This window comes from Erythrolamprus reginae, chromosome 5 (assembly GCF_031021105.1).
Source record: "Erythrolamprus reginae isolate rEryReg1 chromosome 5, rEryReg1.hap1, whole genome shotgun sequence".
NCBI classification, from domain to species: domain Eukaryota; kingdom Metazoa; phylum Chordata; class Lepidosauria; order Squamata; family Dipsadidae; genus Erythrolamprus; species Erythrolamprus reginae.
The window spans coordinates 19,061,467-19,075,976 of record NC_091954.1 but is presented as its reverse complement, the minus strand read 5'-3'; the positions used below and the strand labels follow the sequence as shown (position 1 = coordinate 19,075,976).

The 14,510-nt window shown below is 44.7% G+C and overlaps 1 protein-coding gene across 1 annotated transcript in view; it reads right to left on the bottom strand.

The window, feature by feature from the left end:
- The window catches only part of LOC139167579 (hexokinase-1), an 80,184-nt gene extending 66,335 nt beyond the window's left edge, over window positions 1-13,849 (bottom strand). Inside the window, exon 1 of the mRNA XM_070752189.1 lies at window positions 13,491-13,849. Coding sequence (XP_070608290.1) covers window positions 13,491-13,553 — 63 coding nt within the window. The 5' untranslated portion in view covers window positions 13,554-13,849. The remainder of the gene's footprint in view (window positions 1-13,490) is intronic.
- Window positions 13,850-14,510: the final 661 nt, after the last annotated feature.

The window sequence follows — 14,510 nt, the reverse complement described above, 5'->3', positions numbered from 1 at the left end:
CTATCCCAGCACTGTACCCCAAATGCAGCACCTGGCATCCCTCCCAGAAAGGACTAGAGGCCATCTGCCGGCATGAAAGACAGAGGAAGAGTTTTAAGCTAACTAGACCTAGGCCTTTAATAACGATGTCATTCACAACAGATCAATCTGAAATAAATCCGTCCTGGATTGTGTTTTGACAAGAGAACGCAAGGGGTAGGTGACCCTTAGCTAGTTAAATTCAAGAGGTCCTAACAGGTTCCTGAGTTCATAAGAGAAGAATTTTGTTCAGCATTCACTACAAATACATAAAAGAAGGGATTTCCCTGTTGTAATTTATCTGGGACAGAATTGAAAGCATTATGCAACTTTTTGCCCAACCAGCCCAGTTTTAATCTTGAAGAATGCAAAATTACAGAAGCATCAACGGAAGCATATTTTACTATGGCAGCAAGCTTGGCATTTTGCAATTATCGGCATTAACTATATCATCTTAGACCAAATACACCAGTCCCCAAATTTATTACTGTTACAGAGAGGTAGTTCTGAAGCTACAAATACTGGAACAGGCACAATTAATGTATTTTTCTTCTTTTTCTCCTTTCCAGGATTCCAGGAGCCTTTAGGAAGACTTCTTAGGAACATGAAAGCTTACATACTGTTAAATTAACATTGTTAACTTAATAAAAGAATTGTCGTCCTGTGGATTCTTTTCCCCCCCCCCACACGTCTACTTTTCCTTTTTATTCCTTACATTAAATTTTAAAGCCTATTTACACTGATTGTAGCTTGCCTATTATTACATCAACAAAGATTAAAATCCTGGAGTCCAGGAGTGCAGCCACTGATTTGTGTTGCAACAGTGGAATCAAATAAAAATGTAACACTGCAATTAACTATCTTTGCTGCAGGAAAAATATGTACAGTGGTACCTCTACTTAAGAACTTTTCTAGATAAGAACCGGGAGTTCAATATTTTTTTGCCTCTTCTTAAAAACCATTTTCTACTTAAGAACCCGAGCCCGGAAAAATTTCCCAGGAAATTTGAGAGCGGCACAAGGGCCCAGCCAGTTTCCTGCCATTCCTCCTGGGTTTCTCTTTCTGGCGCAGTGAATGGGAGGCAGCCTCATACCGGGTGTACGGGAGGCGCATGCTCCTCCTCGCCGCCTCTTAATCCCTTTTTTTTTAAAGCCTTAAAGTTCTGGATTTTTTTTATTCCCCTCACCTTCTTCCTTCGGCAGCGACTGTCCTCCTCCTCTTCTTCCTCCTCCTCCTTCCACCCAAATTCTGAGCTTTTATTGCTTTTCTAATGGTTTTGCATTTTACTTTGATTCCTATGGGAAAAATTACTTCTACTTACAAACATTTCTACTTAAGAACCCGGTCACGGAACGAATTACGTTCTTAAGTAGAGGTACCACTGTATTTCCAATATACTAGTCCAGTGAGGGCGAACCTATGGCACAGGTGGCATGCAGAGCCATAACTAAGGGCACACGATGCACTGCCCTATATCAGCTCCAGTGCAAATGCCCACACTGGCCAGCTGATTTTTGGCCTTGGGGAAGGATGTTTGGCCCTCCCCAGGCTTCAGGGGGCTTCCCCAAACCCTCTGGAGTGCAAAAAATAGCCCAACAGGAAAACTGGAAGTCCTTTTTTCCAAACTTCCAGTTTGCCCATTGGGCCATTTTTCGCACCTTGGAGGCTTCAGGAAAGCCTGAGAATGAAAAACAGCCCAACCGAGGGGGAGGGAGACACATGCGCAGAGATGCATGCATGCACAGTGTGGCGCACATGTGGGGGGTTATGTGCTAGTGCATGCACTCACTACCATTTTTGGCATGCAAGAAAAAAAAGGTTCGCCATCACTGTACCAGACACTAAATATTTGGAATGCCACCTTTTAGAATTTATTTTAGGAATCTATTTGGCTTAGTATATCATGCCCCAAACGTCACCTAGCCAAATGTTTTTATATTGGGTCTATAACCGAAATACTCCTCTACCAAAGAGAATGCATTTTTCCCTTTTGCTCACAGTGAACACCAAGCATCCAACCTAATTGTCAAATGATTCTCTTTTAATCCAATTAGGCGGCACAAACTAATAAATAAATGAGTGCTTGCTTTAAAATGAAGGCACCTTTGTAACTAAATCATGATAACTGAGAATGCACCCAAACTAGAAAAAAAAAACCTTGACTTTTGTTTTTAATGAAATAGCATATCTTTCTTTAACAATTCAGCCATGCCACTGGGATAGTATAGGGCAGGGGTGTCAAACACAAGACCCAGGGACTGGATCCGGCCCACTGGGTGCTTAGAACTGGCTTGCAGGGCCACCCAGGAAACAGCAAAGCCCTGGCCTGTGGTGCCTTTGCCAGCAAAAACAGAGCTCAGGAAGAATGCATGCAGCCCTCCCGAGCTCCATTTTCACTGGCAGAGGGTTGCAGGCAGTGATGGGCTACCAAAATCTTTACTACCACATTGTGGGTGTGGCTTATGCATTTTGTATCAACATCTTTCAATGCAAATTGGGTGCTCTGGGGTAGAGCTCCAAATTTTGCTACCGGAACTGTGCTCCTGACCGTTCCCATAGGAGCCCATCACTCGTTGTAGGAGGCTATCATAGCCAACTCGTGAGGGCTGTGGCCAGCACTTCTGAGCTCCGTTTTCACTAGTGGAGGGTTGGAGTCCATCGCAGCCGAAAATGGATGCTTAGAATCCCATTTTCACTGGCAGAGCACTCAGGCCGCCAGAGCACCCCCCCCCCCGAGATGAGTGGTGTCAAGATGGCCACACCACACCACCCTGGCCACGGCCACCCCGAGGTCAAACACAACCCTCGTGTTGCCTTCAATGAAATCAACATTTGATACCCCTGCTCTAGAGTCTAAACAAAATACTTACAGCAGGTAATATTCATTACAGATTTCCAATTTCATCAATGAGGTAGCAAAACCGCGCATGGACATGTTTCGGCATGCGTGGAAGGAAAAAAACCTCACCAAAACACATACGCAACTGCAGCTCCATGTGCAAATTTGATCTCCACAGGTGCAGAAGCAAAATCATGCTGGCCCTATAAGCAGTTACAAGTTGCCGCGGCAAGCACAATTTATCATTCTGGCTAGTAGCCCACGCTGCTTATGCCCCACCCTAGGAAAATAAACACAATATAAGACCACTTTGCTTTTGAGTTCAGAAAATTTCTGAGCAGGAAATTTAGTTTGACACCCCTGTTATAGGGTCTTCTGTCTTAGGATGGGGTTGGTCTAGATAGAAGACCTCCAAGATCCCTTCCAATTGTTATTCGCTTATTCTAAATTCTTGGACATATTGTACCAGCTCAAGCAGGACAGAAAAAAATCTTAGTTGTCCTAGAGATTTGAATTTGAGAACCAGAAAGATTTTTGTTTCGTGTGCAATATGAGATTTTAGCAACCTTCATAATTTTAAATTGTCCAGAGCAAATTTTGAAGATTGATGGGAAACTTCAAACTTAAGAAAAATGAGAAGGCAAGGAGAGATAAGAGGGAAAAATATATCCAATTTTGCAATATTTTCACCTATTTCCAACCTTTGAGGCAAACAATTACTTAAGATGGGAGAAAATCCCAAAGCTATAAACCCGATTGGAAAGTACTGTTCTTTAAAAAAACAAGGTTCTGGCAAACTTTCGCCCATATTGTTGCCAATAAGAAAACAAGGATATATCCAAGATGTGATTGGGAATTGAGCTCAACTTCAGAGGCTACATTTGCAACATGAATAGCCAACAGAATAATTGGGTACAGCTTTCCTGAAAAAGACATTTGATCATCCGGAGTTTAAGTTAAATAACTTGTTACACAGCTAACTAAAATTAGACATGGCTGTATGATTCCATTGTTTTTATTTTGCCATAGGAACCTTAATAGCCTAACCTCCATACAGGTGAAACCACCAGATAAGGCATATTTGTATTTCAAACAAAAAGTGCTAGAAGTCTGTTGTTGTATCAGCTTACATACGTGACCTACCATTCATGAATGCAGGGAGAAATGGAACACTAACTTGCATCAGTTAAAGCCAAAAACTAACCCATAGGATTTTTGTGGTGTACTAATCCATGAATTTCTAAATGTAACAGGTTTGAAGAAATACTACTTGCTTTGCAGGGGCACATATTTTTGCTCCAGCTTGGAAGAGTTTATTGGTAGTGTTGGGCGAACCCATTGAAGTTCAGGTTCAGTGGATTCGGCCGAACTTGGCAGTAGAGTTCGGGTTAAATTCGCTGAACCCGAACCCCAACACTTCTGCAAGCAAAAGGAGGCGGGGAATCCCATTTGCTTGCTGCCCATGCTGGGATTCCCGGGGCGGGGCTTTGATGTCACGGCAAGGAAATGGGATTCCTCGCCTCCTTTTGCTTGCAGCGCCATTTCCGAGGCGGGGGAATCCCATCAACCCCGGGCAGCCCACCTTCTTGCCAGGGGGCCGGGAAATAAAGCCCAAGCGGAGGGCATCCAAGGCGGGGAAACTGCTACGTGCATTGGGGCAGGTATTTTGGGCTCGAAGGTGGTGCGGCTCTCCCCCACCCCGCCCGTTGCACCCATTGCCCAGGGCAGCCTTAGCTCACCCTGGCGCTCTTTGGAAAGGGGAGGAGGGCAGGTTCTATGTTTTAAGACTTGTGGACTTCAACTCCCAGAATTCTTCAGCCAGCCAACCGTGGCCACTTTAAGACTTTGTGGACTTCAACTCCCAGAGTTCCTCAGCCAGCCAACCTTGGCCATTTTAAGACTTTGTGGACCTCAACTCCCAGAGTTCCTCAGCCAGCCAACCTTGGCCACTTTAAGACTTTGTGGACTTCAACTCCCAGAGTTCCTCAGCCAGCCAACCTTGGCCACTTTAAGACTTTGTGGACTTCAACTCCCAGAATTCCTCAGCCAGCCAACCTTGGCCATTTTAAGACTTTGTGGACTTCAACTCCCAGAGTTCCTCAGCCAGCCAACCTTGGCCACTTTAAGACTTTGTGGACTTCAACTCCCAGAATTCCTCAGCCAGCCAACCTTGGCCATTTTAAGACTTTCTGGACTTCAACTCCCAGAATTCCTCAGCCAGCCAACCTTGGCCATTTTAAGACTTTGTCGACTTCAACTCCCAGAGTTCCTCAGCCAGCCAACCTTGGCCACTTTAAGACTTTGTGGACTTCAACTCGCAGAGTTCCTCAGCCAGCCAACCTTGGCCATTTTAAGACTTTGTGGACTTCAACTCCCAGAGCTCCTCAGCCAGCCAACCTTGGCCATTTTAAGACTTTGTGGACTTCAACTCCCTGAGTTCCTCAGCCAGCCAACCGTGGCCACTTCAAGACTTTGTGGACCTCAACTCCCAGAGTTCCTCAGCCAGCTTCGCTGAGTCAGAGCCCTCCCCACCTCCACCTCCCGCCCACCATGGTGTTTGAGCGAACGCCGAACCTGAACACGGACTTTTTAAAAAGTCCAGGTTCGGTATGCTGAACACCGCAAAGTTCTGCACGGACCCGAACTATGCAAGTTCGGTTCGCCCAACACTATTTATTAGCACAATTAAAATTCAAATAATTGTCTAGATCTACAGTTCTCACAAAGAAGAATCCTGAAAATGCAAGATTCTTTTAACCGCAATTCTTAATTAAATCAAGGGCATATCTAGGATAATTTTATTTATTTGAATGCCACATCCATTGCTGAAAATCTTAAAGTACAAAGTAGAATGAGTTCAAAATAGATTTTATCTTGTTATTTTGTGGTGTCAAATATACAGGGTTAAACTTCAAAACTTAAGGACAGGAGGGGGTATATACAAGCAAAATTTGACCTAAGGAAACAGAGTCAGGATATACAAGATCAATGTGAGGAACAAACGCAGTATTCTCAGCTCAGGTAAAAAGAGTCCACAAGAGCTTGGGGAAATATAAGAGACATCATTAAAACTGAAGCGGGAAAACATTCCACAAATTTCAAAGAAGAAAAGATGAAAGTCTTATAAAACAAGCTACCTTGATAGCCAAAGATAAGGAGATAAAAGCTTTAGGCAATAAGAAGGATTTATGATGACTGAACCCAAAATGTTTTAACTCTAGGCAAAAAAAGTTTCAACCAACTTGCTTAGTAAACTCAGTTGATGAGTTTTTAAAAATGTCCCAGAGAGTTTAATCCTAGGAGAGTAGGCCAGTGTTTCCCAACCTTGGCAACTTGAAGATATCTGGACTTCAACTCCCAGAATTCCCCAGCCAGCATTCGCTGGCTGGGGAATTCTGGGAGTTAAAGTCCAGATATCTTCAAGTTGCCAAGGTTGGGAAACACTGGAGTAGGCAATAATACACACAAAGGAAAGGACATTTTTAAAGGAGGTGAGGGGGAAAGGACCACTATAATTAAAGCAATAGTAAGCTGTGAAAAGATACTAAAAAAGAACAAGAGAACGAAGACCAATCAAATCTGAAGATGGTAAAGTACCAAACTATTAAAGTACCACGGACTACAAGAATCTATCCTGGAACAAATAAAGGTTGTCTGCTCCCTAGAGATGATGATCAACAAGCAGAAACTCATATCAGGTCACCATGTGATATAAGCAGATGATGGACTAGAAAAAAATAGTACTTGGGCAACCTGAAAAAACATAGAAGGGGAAGACAATCTATAATTAAAGTGACTAAGGCTAAGGTCACACAGTATGTGTTACAGGCAGTGGTCAACTTACACTCATTTTTATTGACAGTTCGAAATTACAATGAAAAAAGTGATTTATGACTGATTTTCACAGCTATGACCATTGCAGCATTCCCAGACATCAAAAAAATGGGCCAAAACTCACCTAATAACTGCCTTGCTTTGCCCGGAAAATATTGGGCTCAATTATGGTTGTAAGTTGAGGACTATCTATATCTTATTGCTCCATAGTTTGCCTCACATACTTTGTTGCCTTGGCTATATGGTCAAATGGTCTTAATGCAGAATATCTATCTATCTATCTATCTATCTATCTATCTTATTTGTTTGTTTGTTGGTTGATTGATTGATTGATTGATTGATTGTTAGAGTTGAAAGGGACCATGCAGGTCATCAAGTTCAACCCCCTGCCTGAGCAGGAATCCTAAAGCACCCCAGCCAAGTGGCAGTCCAATCTCCTCTTGAAAGTGTCTAGAGCTGGGAAGTTCACAACCTCCGCAGGCAGGTTGTTCCAACGGTTGATCGCTCTGACCGTCAGGAAGTTCTTCCTTACTTCTAGGTTGAATCTCTCCTTGGTCAGCTTCCAGCCGTTGTTCCTCATTCGGCCCTCTGGTGCTCTGGAGAATAGAGTGACCCCCTCCTCTCTGTGGCAACCCCTCATATACCTGTATACAGCTATCATGTCCCCTCTGGCCCTCCTTTTCTCAAGGCTATCCATGCCCAGTTCCCGCAATCTCTCTTCGTAAGTCTTGGTTTCAAGTCCCCTAATCATTTTGGTTGCTCTTTTCTGCACCTTCTCCAGAGTTTCAATGTCTCTTTTGAAGTGTGGTGACCAGAACTGGATGCAGTACTCCAGATGTGGTCTGACCAGGGCGTAGTAGAGTGGTATTAATATTTCCCTGATCTTGGAGTATATCCCTCTGTTGATGCAGCTTAGGATGGTGTTGGCTTTTTTGGCCGCTGCTGCACATTGCTGGCTCATGTTTCATTGATTATCCACCTGTGGATAATATGCTCTTTGTATATTTTCTTTTCTGAAGAAGCCATCTGGGGAACTCCAAAAAACGTACACGTTTGTAACTAAAATCCAATGACTTGCATTGGTGTAAACTTTTGTTTATTTACAGCACCCAACTGAACAGCGTTGCACCTAACAATCAACAACTGAAATATCAGTTGGCCATCCAAATGCAAATAAGTGTCCACATTGAAATTTACACAGAAATGCCATTTGGCCCAGCTCTTTGCAAACATTACAACTTTTCTAAATACAAGAACAGGGAAACATTATGACTCTATCTACGTATACCATCTACTAACTCTACACGATGGTGCCAAGTTATAAGGCAATCTTGGGACAAACTGTAGGTTGTGCCTTGATCCAGTTCAGCTGCCACGTGAAACATGAGCACACTAAAGTATTTGGAGAGTATCAAGCTGCTGGGAAGTTCCAGCCCTTTCAATCTCCCTAAGATGGACGGCGAAAAGAATCTTCAGCTGCCATCTGGAAAAGAAAACTGTACTTCAAAACCCTCAACCATCTGAAAAGAATCGCTATTTATTTACCCTAAATAAAACTTGGGCATCTGGTTCTGATGAGATTCCAACAAAAATGGAAGAATGCTACATCTAGATTGCCCAAACAGCTGAAACACTCAAGATGACATTTATCAATTTCTACCATCTTCAGTCAGGACAAGAGAGGACAGGACAGGATAGCTAGAAGGGACCTTGGAGGTCTTCTATTCAAGCCCCCAACCCGCCTCTCCACCACACCAAGCAGGAGAACCTACACTATTTCAGACAAGCAATTGTTTAGATTCCTCTTAAAAACATGTGATGAAACACCCACATTCCTGAAGGCAAGAAGCAGTTCCATTGGTTAATTGTCCTCACTGTTGGGAAGTTGTCCTTGTTTCACTTAGGAGACATTTATAGACAGACTGTTGTGACCATAGTTCCCTCTAAGCTGAGCAGTGAGCAATCGCTCACTTAAAAATCATCATCAACTCAGAGTTTTTCAAACCTGCCCAGAAGCCGAGAGGGAAAGAGTGAGAGGGAAGGAGAGAGAGAGGAAGAGAGAGAAACAGATAGAAAAAAGAGAGGAAGGAAAAGAAAAAGAATGGGAGTAAGGAAGAGAGAAAGAAAATCAAAATCTAGTTTGAAACTAGCTCAACTATTTAAGTGGCATTTTGATATTGATAGAGTTGCCCTATTATGAGCTCACTGTTATAGACACACAGTACAGTATTTTATTTTGAAATTCTCTGAGGCAAAACAGGGTGGGGTTTTTATTTATTTATTTATTTGTTTGTTTATTTATTTATTATTTCTGTGCCGCCCAGTCCCGAAGGGACTGCCGCTCAGACACTATACTTTTCCGCCCACCCCAAAAAAAAATTAGAGGGAACACTGGTTGTGACTGAGGAGTTGAAAACAAAGGCAACAATTTTAAAGCAGCACCTAATTATTTTGTTAAAGTTTACTTATTTGACAGGAGCACAGCATACTCACAATTCTTCCATCTGCAATGGGACTATGGTTAGCAACTGTCAGAATTTAAGCAAATATTAGTGCTCAAGAAACTGTTCTTTTTCATGTTTTTTTTAATCAATTTGTGTCCCACATCTACCTCGTCTGGGATCCTCTATGACTGTCTAATTCAAGTGGCTTTCCTATTTGCTTAACATCAATGTTCTCATTTGTCTGCATTTTTAATCAACCATATAATTCTGTGTAAGATAAAACCAAAAAAAATCATGTTGTAGGAAGAAAAATCCCTCTGGTTCAGTTCCAAGCTGGGAGAAAGGCGCTGGAAATAAAATGGAGGATGATTGGTAGGAAAGTTTATTGATGAGCAAGAACCAAAGCCTGCAGTTTTAGGACAGCTGACAAATTAGCTTGAGGAGTGCAAGGGGTTTTGTACAATTTCTGAAATGCTGCAGGGACTGTGCAATGGAGTGAGCCTGATGTCTTTTGTTATTCTAATGGTGGTGGACTAATCTTATTATGTCCTATCCTTAGAATCTGAGTGGGGGAAGGATGTACATTTTAATCCAATCCTCCAGGATTTCTCAATGGGTCCAACATCACCATCTCTAAAGATTTCTACTGGAGGCTGCTTTACTATACAGTACAGGAAATTGAGGCTGCTTTCTGCCTCTAAGAGCAGGTTTCTCCATTTTTCCTTTGGGAAATATGTATGTATGTATGTACGTATGTATATGTACAGTATATGTATATGTAGGTCCCACTTGTCATCTTCAGGCTGGTGCTTTTGGCTTTGTGCTAGGGTGAAAGTACCACCTGTAGATGAGGAGTGGGACCTCATAGAAACATTGTCACCAGGAATCTCTGAAATTTACATAGGAAGAAACCTGTATATGCCAAGACCTTCATACCTGTGCCTGTGAAAATCTACAAATATGTGTGTGTGTGTGTGTGTGTGTGTGTGTGTGTGTGTGTGTGTGTGTTTTCGTAGATTTTCACAAAATTCAACTTCTATGCCACCCAATCCCGAAGGACTCGGGACGGCTAAAATATAATATTCTGCATTTTAAAATATTTCCAAAAATATTTTATTCTTCTAAAAGGGTGGGGGGGCTTCCCATATCAAAGAGCATATTCTCATGAAGAATTCTGGACCATTAAGAGGTTTTCTTAACATGAACTATGAAAATTGCTTTCATCTTTCTTTGTTTCAATGGAGTTCGTCATGTTGTTAATTTCTGTCTGAACATAAATATTAAGTTTGGAAACCATAGTTTATGGCTTAGCACTGACAAAACAGCTAAATGCAAAGTATTATTTTACCTATTATTTTAGTACTACAGTGTTCCCTCTATTTTTGCGGGTTCGAACTTCACGGAACGTCTATACCACGGTTTTTCAAAAATATTAATTAAAAAATACTTCACAGTTTTTTCCCCTATACCACGTTTTTCCCTGCCCGATGACATCATATGTCATTGCCAAACTTTCGTCTGCCTTTAAAAAACATTTTTTTAAATAAACTTTAATAAATAAACATGGTGAGTAATAATCTAAATGGTTTCTAAGGGAATGGGAAATTGTAATTTAGGGGTTTAAAGTGTTAAGGGAAGGCTTGTGATACTGTTCATAGCCAAAAATAGTGTACAGTGGTCCCTCGATCATCGCGAGGGTTCCGTTCCAGGACCCCAAGCGATGATCGATTTTTCACGAAGTAGCGGTGCGGAAGTAAAAACACCATCTGCGCATGCGCAGATGGTGTTTTTACTTCCACCGCCGCCCGCCCTTTGCCCGCCCACCCCGTTGCTCGCGCCTGGGGTTTCCCCGCGCGCGTGCCGCCCGCCCGCCCACGCCGTTGCTGGGGCCGCTTCCCAGCTGGGAAGCGGAGCTGGGATGTCCCCAAGCGCGCGCGCGTTGCTGGGGCCGCTTCCCAGCTGGGAAGCAGAGCTGGGGTTTCCCCAAGCGCGCGCGCACCGCCCGCCCACGCTGTTGCTGGGGCCGCTTCCCAGCTGGGAAGCGGAGCTGGGGTGTCCCCGCGCGTGCCGCCCGCCCGCCCACGCCGTTGCTCGCGCCGCCGCTGGGGTCTTACCGGGGCAAGAGGGGGAAGACCCAGGGAAGCCGCCCAGCAGCTTATCTGCCCGGCAGGAAACTCCACCATCTACGCATGCGTGGCCATAGAAAAAAAGGCACGCATGCGCAGATGGTGGAGTTTACTTCCGGGTTGAAAACTCGCGAAATAGCCCTTTCGCGATGCTCGAGGACGCGAAACTCGAGGGATCACTGTATTTACTTCCGCAACTCTACTTCGCAGAAATTCGACTTTCACGGGCGGTCTCGGAACGCTTCCCCTGCGAAAATCGAGGGAACACTGTAATACCAATTATTTTTCTTAGCACTAAGAGGAGTACTAAACAAATCCCCCAAAAATCCACAAATATTTCATCACAGCAGAGGAAATCAATGTTTCTGCATATTCAGTTAGTTTCCTTTACTTTATTTTAAAGTATTGGCTTCATTTTGTGTCTGCAAATTTGTGAGATGACAGTGGCAGAAACATGAAAAAGATTATATAGATACTTTTAATAAAGCAAAAATGGAATCCAAAGGAATCTGGTTGTTTCTTTTCTAACTAGCAGGTTTTACTTAAAAGGCAAAAAGTCATAACCTTCATCTGACTGTCTGCTGCCATAGTGACTCCTCCTACAAAAGAAACCAGGAAGGAGATATTACTGTACAATGAATATATACACTCAGAATAGAGTGGCTCCCCACCCTGGCCATAAACTATTTCCTCTGTTACTGCCATTGCTGTCTGTGTATATTTTCCTTGTTGCAAGAGCTACACCATTTACCATTTAGGAAAAAAATCTTAAAACCTCCAAAGTGAGACTCAATCTCATCCATTAAGAATGTGCCTGCCACAAAATACATTAAATATCAGATTAATGTCCCTGGTAGTTAATAAAACTTGCTTTGAGTTCACAGGCAACATTTGTTTTTTTTTTTGCAAGTCACAATATTTATAGCACATGATCACTTCCTTGGGTAATCGGTAACACTTCCTTCCAAATACAGAACTGCTCAGCTGCTCTTTCTAATAAAACACAGTAGTATTTCTGCAAATCCTGCAGTGCCCTCTACACTAAGAAAAATAAAAATTAAAAAATGCTGGCTGGGGAATTCTGGGAGTTGAAGTCCAAATATCTTCAAGTTGCCACGGTTGGGAAACACTGCTTTAGACAACTTCAGGGAATGGTTACAGCCGCAGAAGAGGTCTGAATTCCCCCCCCCCAATTTTATTTATTCTTGTATCACACGATCTCCACCCTGACGGTCATGTCACCCCCTTCAATGGTTTGATTTCGGGAGAGGGGAGCTTTTGTGAGCTCGACCCTTGAATGACCCCTTTAATACCACGACTTAACCGCAGAATCATAAGAAAGTCTTAAGTAAGGGGCGAGTACAAGTGCACTCGAGTGCCTTCCGTCCCCTGTCCTATTGCTCTCCTATATCTCCTATACCTTTCTTCTATTCCTATGTCTCTTCTTCTATTCTTTCATTGATATGTTCTATTACTACATCTTCTTTTCTATTCTTTCATAGATATATTTTACTATGAGTATCTCCTCTATAACCTTCATCATGTATTTTACTGTGTGTGTGTGTGTGTGTGTGTAGATTGTTCTGAGTTCGGGTTTTGCCCCGTGTAATATTTTGCATGTCTATGCGATGTTTCGGTGGGTTTCTTCCCGTGTAGGTTTCTTCCCGTGTAGGTTTCTTCCCGTGTAGGTTTCTTCCCGTGTAGGATGTGTTTCTTCCCGTGTAGGTTATACCCATCAAAACCCTCATTGTGTATTGTACAAAATAAATAAATAAAAATAAATAAGTAAATAAAAATAAATAAATTTGGGGCGGGAGGGCACCGAAACCTGGTCTCGGCAGCCAGCACACACACACCCCTTGCCCGTGCATTGATTCTCCCCTTAGGCCCTGAATCCTCCGTGTCCCTCGTGGACGCTCCGCTCGAACAAGTTCCGCCCTTGAGCGCGGGGAGGGAGGGAACCATGACGGCGGCGATGTTATTCATCGCCGCTATGACACCAAACATCCCCGCTTCAAGGACACTGCAGCGGGCTGCTCCTTTCGGCTGCTCCGTCGCGACGGAGCCCAAATTATTCATTTATTTTGGGGTGTGTGCCGCCCAACTCCCTGGTGCAACCCCCCCCCCCCCCAAACCCTATGCAAGGCAGGTGCGCGCACGCGAGAGAGAGTGAGGAAAGCGGCGTCCCGGTGCAATTCCCCGCGCCAGGCCGCGACCCACGTCTTTTACCTTTTTGACCTGGTCATCTTTTAACTCGGTGAAGTAATAAGCCAGCAGCTGAGCGGCGATCATCCTTGCAAGCGGACGGGGGTGGAAGGAAGGGTTCTCAGGCGGCTTGGCTGGAGAGCAGCTCCCAAAAAGCCGGGCGGGGAGGATGGAGAAAGGAGGCGCGCCGCTTGCCGGCTTTCTGAGCACCAAGAAGGCGGGTGGGGGGGAGAGAAAAAAAAAGACCCCAGCGGTCCAGTCCTCAACCCCGCCGGGGGAAGCACCCAAAAAAAAAAAAAGAGGGATGCTCCTTTCTCTGCCTTTTCCTCCACGCGAGAGTGACTAAGTGGAAAACCTGCCCCCTTCCTCCGCTGCCATTGGCTGAGCCGGGCGAGATGGCCGGGCAGGGCTGGCAAAAGAAGCCTCGCCGGCTGGCGGACCCCCCCCCCCCTCCCCGCAGCCTCCTTCTCTCGGCAGGAAGGGGAGGAGGGCCCTCCGGCCATCCTCCAAAAAAATGGGGGGGGGGAATCCCTTCTTGCACGTCCCCCACGTCCGCTAGCCTTTCTTCGAGGCGGCCGGAGATCGGGCTTCGGACTCCCCAGGGAGAGGCGTTATTCTCGCTCTCCTCGGCGCCTTTTTCCCGCTCCGGAAGAAGCCAGGCCGGCGCGTTAAAAAACCGCTCCTTGACAAACTCGCCAGGGAAGGCTGAGGAGAAAACACACCCTGACGTGTTTCTGGACCGTTGGGCCGACCTGTTGGGGGGGGGGGGGGGGAAATACGGGACTTCCTTTGAGAAGCGGGGGGGGGGGGGGACGTGCCAAAATGAACCCTTCCCCCAACCCTGGAGAGATGTCTGAGGGGACTTTGGGTGGGGATCTTTGGCGCGCGCTCTCGGTCCCTTGGGAGAAGCCGTGGGGGGGGGTGGGGGTTGAGGGAATCGCTGTGTGAGACGCCTTGGGAGCCTAGAGGGAAAAGGCGGGAGTAAAACGTTAAAATGTTGGCCACGGATCATTAGCCAGCTCTAAAGATGCCATTGGCACCCCC